The following is a 10785-nucleotide window of genomic DNA, read 5'->3' as shown; positions in this document are numbered from 1 at the left end:
TACGCTCAGTTCGTCTACAAACCAAAACGAGCATCATCGAAAGACCCATTACAAAGATATGCCTTCTATGTGAAGGTATGGAGTAAAATAACTGCATTATTGCAAAAGGGAACATGAAACCCTAAGAATGTTTGTTTTTGTATTATGGCTCTTTTTGTTTTATTTATTCCAAATTAAGTTGCTCTGTTCGTCACGCCAGTAGCAATTAGGGACTGGTGTGCTAGAGCCAAATACACTTTCTGTCTGTCAAATTGATGACGTCACTAAAGGGGTTGGCTCCAAGGCCAAGTGCCTGTCTATTTAGGGAGGAGTCAGGATCTTGCTCAGGTGTTGCTGAGTAGAGGCGTAACAGTGTTTGACTGTGCCAGACTAGTGTTTGTTTGCTCCCGTGTATTTTCTGTTTTTGTACAAAGTGTGTTATACAAATGTGACTTTATGAAATTAAATATTTTTGTTAAACATGGACACAATTTTGGACATCAATTATTAGCCGGCTGCACACGTCTGAACTAGCTTCATTTGTATTCGGCAACCAGTAGCAGTAATAGTATAGGACTTTACCGCTACAATGGCTTTGCAAAGTAAAGCTTTAACTTGCACTTACAGATGTAGTGACGAACTGTATTTAGTGACAGTGGTTTTCTGAAGTGTTCCTGAGCCTATGTGGTGATATCCTCTAGAGATTGATGTCGGTTTTTGATACAGTGCCGTCTGAGGGATCGAAGGTCACGGATATTCAGTGTTGGTTTCCGGCCATGCCGCTTACGTGGAGTGATTTCTCCAGATTCTCTGAACCTTTTGATGATATTATAGACCGTAGATGTTGAAATCCCTAAATTTCTTGCAATTGCACTTTGAGAAGCGTTGTTCTTAAACTGTTTGACTATTTGCTCACGCAGTTGTGGACAAAGGGGTGTACCTCGCCCCATCCCCTCTTGCGGAAGACTGAGAATTTTTGGGGGTGAAGTTGTTTTTATACCTAATCATGGCACCCACCTGTTCCAAATTAGCCTGCACACCTGTGGGATGTTCCATATAAGTGTTTGATGAGCATTCCTTAACTTTATCAGTATTGCAAAACAATTTTTTTTATCAGTTTGAACATCAAATATGTTGTCTTTGTAGCATATTCAACTGAATATGGGTTGAAAATGATTTGCAAATCATTGTATTCCGTTAATATTAACATCTATCACAATTTCCCAGCTCATATGGAAACGGGGTTTGTACATTATACACACACACGCACGCACACACATATATGAACTCACACACACACATATACATATGTATATATACACACACATATTAAACACATAATATACAAACACTAAATATATCCAAACATTTAATGAAATCAAATACAAATAAGGCATCAAGAGTATTTGTGAAGTGAATATGTACAGCAGTCATGGGCATCTAGGTCAATATTAAGATTTGCCATTGCAGTTGGACAGCAAAAAGAAACAATTATCATTATTTACTTTTTTTAAACTTGGGACGTTCCGATGGGCCATCGTTTGTTAACTTCTGCTTTACATTATAACATACATTTAACAATTCTTAAGTAAAATATTATGATTTCTGAACAAAAAGAAACAACACAAGATCAGATTTCCCAAATCTCAGCTTTATTATTGATCACAAATTGACATTCCACATCACTAATTGACTAACATCACATTAACATTTGTGATAATGTATTCATTGTCCTGCAATAAAGAATGTAACTGCAGTTCATGGTAAATGCTTTATGACACCTAATAGTCACAAATTGTCGACAAAAATTTACAATCAAGCATGTTGCTTTCTTGACTCACTTTAAATAGAATACTCCTGAGCAACCTCATTCATCGATGTGGTTGAAAGGGAACACTGTTTCTTGTTATTTCAAACACAGTTTACTCTATTATATGTCATGCACACATGGGACAATGTATTATTCAATATTTCCACAGACATCTTAATAACAATGAAGATGATGGGGAAAACGCATATCTGACACTGGTGTAACATGTACTGTATTGATACAGTTTAATTCTGCAAGTAAAACCTCCTGCTGTATAAGTTTAGCAACAAAACTATGCAATTTATGTAAAAACGGTGTGTAAATGTGGAAAAGTTGTCAGCTGGAATCTCCAGAATTAGTTGAATATTTCGAGTCTAAAATTATTTAATTTGGTTGAGAATTGTGGGAATAGTAAGAACTTGAATGTTTAGAAGGAAAAGTGTATTGAGGAAAATGTTCTTAGGAACATTGAGGATTTTGGTATGTAAAAAATTGTTAGCGAAAAAGTGCTGACTGACTTGAATGTTGGAATAGTGTGTTAAGAAATATGGGATTAAGAACAATTCTCCACTGATTTCATTGAGAACTTGGGTCGTATAAATTTGGAATCATGGAATGTTAAAAATAGCAAAAAATTAGCTGAACATTTTGATGCGGGAATGATTTAAATTGGTTGAAATGTGTGCGAGCTAAAAACAAAGAGGGTAAACACGCTCTTCAGCAGTCACATAAATGTATTTTTTTCTATTTGATTTAAGTAAATTTCAACCTGGTAATTATTTATTTCATGTAATGTAATGTATATACTGTATATGTAATGATATTGCACTTGTTCATGACTTGGCATCATTCTTTCACATTGCAATTACATACCCTTGAACCATCTGATTATTTTGTTCTTGCTATTGACAAACAGGCTGACAGCACATGAGCAGACTGCATGTGGGTGCAACGTGCCATCTACAAAGGTTGCATGCAAAAAGAACAGTTAGTGTTAGTGTTATTTCCATGAAGGGAGTACATTTTACCAAAAAACATCCAGTCGTACACACAAACGTGGGGCACTCATTTCCTCAACCAATTGAGGATCTAAACTCACCACAGGAAATTACACCATATTGCACAAGCCTTACTAAAACTATAAATAAATTAAAATCTAGACATGGTGTGGAAACAGTGTTCACAGCACACAGTATCCAGTATGAGAATAGCCAAGGATACTAGCAATAGACACCAACGTCACAGAGAGTCAAAGTTTTATGAATTGCCACCAGAGGGACACAGAGGTTTGCACTAGCCGTGTTCATGCACAATGACATACACAAGAGGAGAGAAGACTGGGGACTCCGCCAGCTAATGATCATTCATCAATTCTTCCATCCAGGATGCTCTCAAATGAGAAGGGGACAAACTTGAAGCCCTGGCCGACATAGAACTTATTCTGGAACTCGACCCTGAAACGAGACCATTGAGAAAAAGAAATATGGGTTCAGTAAAGATATGTTAATACCCATTCAATGAAATACATTAAATGTATCCTAATACTCCTCTTATCAGTGTCAGCCATCCAACATGTAAAGAATGTTTCCACCTCGCCTCTTTGACCTCTGTTCCTCCCTGACGGTCTCTACTCCCACTAATTACTTCAGCTGAATAACCTTACTGTTAATACTGTTGCTGCTTCTCCTGGCCCTGTGGTGGTTGTGCGCATTTGGGTTCAACATACACTGCCCGAATGCAGCTGAGATAGGCTCCAGCACCACCGCGACCCCCAACGGGACAAGCGGTAGGAAATTGATGGATGGATGGATACTCATCAGAAATACAGTAAATAACTTACCAAATCAACAGTGCCTTTTTACTGCCTGTCCGTTTGTTCACTGGCACAATCTCTTTGATGCTAAAATTACATAAAATTCTAATAAAAATTCATTAGATTCTAATAAAGAAAATATTGAAAGTTTGATGAAATGGCACATATCTGCTGCAAGATGAACATTTTTGGTATGCTTTGCATCAACCGTAAACATGCATTCAGAGAAAATAAACCCCCCTTGAAATTTTGGTGAGTTGGCATTTTCCTCAGTAAAGTCATTTTTATTTGGTTTTCTGATTGTGACTGCCTCTGATGTCTAAAGTTGGTTGGGAAACACCAAGAAAGGGCCATTCCCTGTCGTAGCTCCCCTTCGCAAGTGAAGGAAGTTGCCTCGGAATGTCTCCAAGCTGTGGCAAATAGTTGGGCTACCATAGCTGTGAGAGGGCAACACTTGAAATGAGAGATCCTCTCATTTGCCTCTCCACACATCTGTGCAGATGGAAAAAATGCTTCGACCTTCTCTCTTCCTGTAGTCTGCTGTGAGCTCATGTGTGTATGCGTGTTAGTGCAGACAACTCATCAGCATGTGCGTGTGAAGAGCAGGTACCAAAGCAGGAGGTCCAAGTTGACTGCTGTTTACTCTGAGCACAACTATTTCCATTTACTCACCTCCGCGAAAAATACTCCAGGACTCTTTTTAACCTTAGCGAATACCCGTTGAGCTGTCAGGCTTCTGCTTTATTAACCAAGTAACATGCAGCCGCCTTCTCCTACGGGGTGTGTATATTTTTACTGCACATACAGAATGACTCGAGGAAGTTGGAAGCTTTTTTTTGCCATACTAAGGAGAGTATGGAGCGGCCTCAATAAGGTCTGTCAAGAAAAGCATGTGCAAAAATATTAATTTCTAAAAGTATCAATTTGTCCCTGGAAAAGCGTAAGTATGTTTCCTTCTTGTAATAGAAAAACTATTGTGTTGCTTAAGGTCACAATACTGTTGGCTCATTTTGTTGGAATTTGCAAAGAGCTAAAATGAAATACAAAGCAAACTATAACTTTCTACCTCAGAATGCAGAACAATTCTTCTCAACAAAAGAGTAGAAATATAACGTTAGAAGAAACCCTAAATTAAAACATCTGTATGCACGTACAACACTTAACATTTTTAGCATATCGGTATATGGAATTAAGTTATGAAACCGATTAAGCAAGGACATCAAAAAGGGTACTAATATGATTCAGTTTAAGAAACGGTTGAAACTACTAGTGTTCACAAAGTACAAAGAAGAAAAACTATGATGAACATCTTGAAAGTAAAAAAAAAAAAAAGATAACCTCATTCATCTGCTAGGTGAACCATACATTACTTAACTACTTAATTATGAGAACTTTAATTTCTTGTGCATATGTTTATATGTTTAATATCTATTTATGTATTTAATAATAGTTTCCCTCATTTTTGTATAATAATTTACTCATTTATTTATACAAAGTTCTGTTACAGAGAACAAACAAATGGGATTAAACCGCTATGATATGAAAAGAGGTAGGAATAAATAAGCTCTGGTTCATCTTACTTCTTTTCGGACGTGCTATAATGAAACAACTGGAAATATGTGATGCATAACATTGTAATTGTATTGTATGCATTTTAAAAATAAACAGAAACCGATTTTTGCTGGATGTTTTGTGCTTGTTGCGCCCTAAAATGCCTGATTTAATTTTATTGTGACACATTGTAACAAAACCTAATTTATAAGTACATGTTAGAGAGCAGTAAAATAACATTTTATTACGGTTAAAAAGTGCTTGTTCATTGTAAAGTCTGGTTTATGTTCCAACACATTGTTTTTATAGAGAACATTGTGGAACTGTTAAGCATTGTCTATTGCGATTAGTATTGTTGGTAAATGAGAAATAATGAGATGTTGTAATCACATATGCAGATGAAGACAAGAAGATCTGTCTGTGTTGCTTAATGTTCACATACTGTAGAATAGGCCTGTCTTCAACTAAGGTAGTCGAATCTGAGCCGTTAGATTTTGCCCATAATCGACGATCAGTTAATTCTATGGCGTCGTAAGTGATTTTGATTGATACTTTATGTGGTACTGTACACTGACTGGGGGCTAGGTGTCACTAATGTCACACAGATGTAGATATAGGAGCTAAGGGGGAACATTATCACCAGACCTATGTAAGCATCAATATATACCTTGATGTTGCAGAAAAAAGACCATATGTTTTTTTAACCGATTTCCGAACTGTAAAAGGGTGAATTTGGCGATTGAAACGCCTTTCCATTGTTCGCTGTCGGAGCAATGACCTTTCACCCGTGACGTGACAGGAAGCAATCCACCATTTTCTCAAACACATTACACACACCAAGTCAAATCAGCTCTGTTATTTTCCGTTTTTTTTGACTGTTATCCGTACCTTGGAGACATCATGCCTTGTCGGTGTGTTGTCGGAGGGTGTAACAACACGATCAGGGACGGATTCAAGTTGACTTACGTGGAGTGTGCTAATCAGACCTATCAATGGTCACGGCATGCTAACCGATGCTAACATGCTATTTAGGCTAGCTGTATGTACATATTGCATCATTATGCCTCATTTGGAGCAGAAATGTGTGGATATCCTGCGACACTCAAAGCAGATGCATTTCCAACGATAAAGTCAATGAAATCACAAAGGTGAGTTTTGTTGATGTTATTGACTCATGTGCTAATTAGACATATTTGCGCACGGCATGACTACAAGCTAATAGAGGCTAACATACTATTTAGGCTAGCTGTATGTACATATTGCATCATTATGCCTCATTTGTAGCTATATTCGCATCCAGCCTTTCCCTTCACCCACATTTAATGCCAAACAAACACATACCAATCGACGGATTCAAGTTGCACCAGTTGTCAAAAGATGCAATCATTAGTTAGAAGACGATCGCCGAATTCGTCCTCGTTGCCGTTGTCGGTCGTGATATGGCTCAATAGCTTCAGTTTCTTCTTCAATTTCGTTTTCGCTATCTGCCTCCCCACTCCAACCATCCGTTTCAATACATGCGTAATCTGATGAATCGATTAAGCCGCTGAAATTCGAGTCTGAATCCGAGCTAATGTCGCTATATCTTTCTGTTCTATCCGCCATGTTTGTTTGTATTGGCATCACGCAGTGACGTCACAGGAAAATGGACGGCTGGATATAGCGATGGTGAAAATCAGGCACTTTGAAGCAGTTTTTCGGGATATTGCGTGATGGGTAAAATAAAAATACAACTTTGAAAAATAAAATAAGCCACTGGGAACTGATTTTTATTGGTTTTAACCCTTCTGAAATTGTGATAATGTTCCCCTTTAATAAAATAAATACATACCGTAAATTCTGGACTATAAACCAGTGCTTTTTCAGCCAGGCGGCTTATAAAACAGTGCAACTAATTCATGGATTGTCCTTCACTGACGACCATAATGCAAATAGTTTTTTTTATAAAAGAAACGAAAAAAACCCAGCAAAGATTCGGAAAAGGTGTAAAAAGGTGTGTTGGACGAGTTTGCTCCACTCACACTTCTTACTTCTGGGCTTTGCCCTGCCGCCACCGTTGAGCGTTAACTTTTTCCTCTCCACACCTTTGTGTTCGTTTTCAGTTTCTCCACACCTTTTGTGTGCATCCTTAGTTATTTTTCCCCATTCCTTTTTGAGTGCGCTTTTTGTTATTATTCTTACAATATCTTCTCTGCGTTGGGGTTCTACTCCGGCAATAGCTGATCTGGAAAAGACTAACTTACATTCTTTTGTATTGTTTCAGTTACACAAATTCATTAGTAAGTCCACAAAGACGTCACCCAACAGTTATCGAGTATGTCTAGCTTTTTGGAAAGCTAACATCTGTCGCTAGTGGGTCCATGAAAAAGACTTCTGTTTTGTTTGATCAGCCATTTTACTGCCGTGTTACAGACACCGTTTGGAAACAATTGAGGTATGTAAATAAACATTGACAACATCTTTCTGTGTAAATAACTAATTTCACAACATAAATCTGCGGCTTATAGTCCGATGCGGGTAATATATGGAAAATATTGTTTTCTTTTAAAATTTAGTGGTTCCAGAAAAAACAGTAAAAGGAAAACAGTCTTTGTTTGAAGAGAACAAAACATAGATGTCGTTTGTTACTTTTTCCAGCTCATAGAAAAAGGCTAAATACTGCGATAAACAAATAGACACACTAGTGATTCGGTAGTTTAGTGAGGTTTTCAGATTTTGCGGAGAACCGAACAGACATTAAATCTACCAGAGGAAGTAAACTTCACAACAACGTGTCCATAAGTGAACCTGCAGAAGGATCATTAGCGGTGCTTGAGGGGAGCAGTGAGAGGGACCTCCTCCCTGTGGGAATTGGTCAAATCTACATGAGGCGCGCGGTGGAATGACAAGCTCCGTTTCTGAAACACCCTCCCAACACAACCGCTGTACGCGGGGGGCCTCAGGTAATAACTCGCCTCACTCCCAGTGAGAAAGAAGGAGAAGTTCAATGTCCGACTTTGAGGTCGATAATCGAATCAGGTTCTTTTGAATTGTCGAAAGTCGAGTGTTCTAAAACACCCCAACTGTAGTACATTACCTACAATGCTCAGGGCTGTAGATGGGAAATGAAAGAGGGTCTGAGCCACGAGTGAGAAGGCCTACGAGAGTTGTGCCGTCAAAGCGAGTTGAGATATCATTACACTTTGCTGTTCCTGGTTTGTCTACTCAGGAACATAACAGTGGATGCTGGATACGCAGTAACATGCACGTTTGAGCACTACAAAATGACAAATTTGACTGGTGAAAATGACTATGATTTGTCAAAATGTGAGGGAAAGTTGCTTGGAATGGACAAAAGCTGCAAGGCTGCGCATTATTCACATGGATTTGTTGAATTGCTGCAATTGAAAAATCGCTAAATATTGTGTAAGGAAAATTTGTTTCATTTCCTTAATTAATGTTTTTGGAAAATGCTTTACTATTTCAGCTAGGTTCACCAAACTAACTGTGTTAAGTAGCAGGTATTTATATTTGGTGCACTGGTAAGTGTTTTGGAAATAAGGATGTTATGAAATAATGAACTATTTTTGTTTTTATGTACAACAATAAGGGCCTGCGCTTTTTTGTGACAAAAATTAAAACACTACTTTGGGAGAGAGGTACCTTTGAGACACAAAACGTGGTTACATGGACGTCATTATGAAACGCTTCAAGGCATCTGAATGGAATGTAAGTGCATATGCTATAAATCAACACTAAAGACTTGTGTTATACAGTGATGGAAAAAATAGTTTTATAAACAAATGGCATAACAAATGTTACTTTTTTCAATAACAATTAATCAAAATATTAATTTTTTCCCTTGTAACGATGCCATTACCGTTACTGACGATACAATTCTGCGTTACTATAAATGAAGCTCACTGAAGCAAGCTCTCTCTGTCAGGAAAGATGCAAAGTTTTTTCTTGGTAAAGGAGGAGAGGAGGGAAGCAATAATAAGTAATGATGATTGGTTTCGGTAAAGCAACAACTCATCATAGGCGAAGCAGGGGGAACGTTCCAGGGTATTCTGTTCAAACATACAGAGGCAGTCACAAGGTGGTACACAACCCACTGATCATGAGTCTGAGTGATGGCGCTTTCAAAAGGTTTTAAGGTAGCTTTCTGAAACTAGAAGCTCAAACTTTACTGTTTCCTACCATGAGATGAACGTGTATGTATGTAGCAGCAGCTCATAAGCAGGACAAAAGTGTCAAACGTAGTATTCTACACGATTACATGTATCATTATTTACTGCTTACACATAGCATAACATTTACCCTTAAGACCTTTTAAAACACTGAATTGGACGGCAGGGAGTAATTATTTCTCTTAAGATTATACTGCTAACATGTCAGTTTTGCAAATCCTTGCCTCGTCTCCTCTCACCACCCGTCTTTCTTTCTCAATAAACAGTCAAGACAAAGAAGGATTACTTGTAAGCATATGAGAATAGTAGAGTATCTTACAGCCGTAAACATCGCTGAGCTACTAGCGTTTCTTTACATTCCAGCACGGTGATAATGTTCTCTAATGGGCCAATGTTTGACTTGATTGTGTATCTCAGTACACTCTGGATTGGTTCATGCTAGATCAGCTTGGTGGAGATGGTACAGGGAGGCGATAGAGCTGGAAGGACCTGTCACCTGTTTGCAGTTAGTTGAGCATACAGTTTGGTAAACCACATTGAGTCAGGAATGTTTCATGTGTTGGTAAAGACAAAGACATAAATATTTGGCAGAAATACAGGAGGTGAATAATGATTGCTCACTGTGTAATGTTTTTGTTGATGTGGGATTCATAGTGTGAGATTCTACTTATGTCTTTTCACATGGTATGCGGACTAAGAGCTGGGCAATATGGCAAACAAAAATATTTTTTTCATATCATCCGATCTTGATTAATAACACAAACACAATTATTATTTTTTTTTTTAATGAAAGGCGTATTGTTCCGTGCAGGAATATGGCGAGTATCGTTGCATCCCTATTGTTTACTACCCTGGTATCTAGTAACAAACATTTTTGCAATGTTTGATTAAAGTAACATATACTAACAGCTGACAACTGTCAATTTATTTGTATATATAATTGTGTTTACTAGACGTGCAACAATACAAGTAACCCAAGCTACGGTCCGTACCTGGTTTTAAGGCCATGGTTTTGCTTCTTTTTCGGTACATTTTGTGGGGATAAAGAGAACAACTTATTTTCCTCTTAAAGTTCTTTTTTCCTCCGCCGGGTGGCGGGGCTCTCCCTTAGAGATAGATAAACAATAAATGGGTTGTATTTGTATAGCGCTTTTCTGCCTTCAAGGTACTCAAAGCGCTTTGACACTACTTCTACATTTACCTATTCACACACACATTTACACACTGATGGAGGGAGCTGCCATGCAAGGCACTAACCAGCACCCATCAGGAGCAAGGGTGAAGTGTCTTGCTCAGGACACAACGGACGTGACGAGGTTGGTAATAGGTGGGGATTGAACCAGGGACCCTCGAGTTGCGCACGGCCACTCACCCACTGCGCCACGCCATCCCAATAGGAATAGGGTGAGAAGCTCTGCCATCCGTGAGGAACTCAAAGTAAAGCCGCTGCTCCTCCACATTGA

General features: G+C 38.3%; 1 protein-coding gene across 4 annotated transcripts in view; it reads right to left on the bottom strand.

Annotated features, from left to right (window-relative positions):
• Positions 1 to 1609: 1609 nt before the first annotated feature.
• Positions 1610 to 10785, bottom strand: part of LOC133557839 (V-type proton ATPase 116 kDa subunit a 1-like) — an 85204-nt gene continuing 76028 nt past the window's right edge. For all 4 annotated transcript variants that reach the window (XM_061908680.1, XM_061908681.1, XM_061908682.1 and 1 more), the window contains one exon: positions 1610 to 3243. In XM_061908680.1, the coding sequence (XP_061764664.1) occupies positions 3150 to 3243 (94 nt within the window). In that variant the 3' untranslated portion in view covers positions 1610 to 3149. The remainder of the gene's footprint in view (positions 3244 to 10785) is intronic.

The sequence above is a fragment of the Nerophis ophidion genome, linkage group LG08 (genome assembly GCF_033978795.1).
Source record: "Nerophis ophidion isolate RoL-2023_Sa linkage group LG08, RoL_Noph_v1.0, whole genome shotgun sequence".
Classification (NCBI taxonomy): Eukaryota; Metazoa; Chordata; class Actinopteri; order Syngnathiformes; family Syngnathidae; genus Nerophis; species Nerophis ophidion.
Note: the sequence above shows the minus strand (reverse complement) of the source record. Positions and strands in the feature narration are given on the sequence as shown.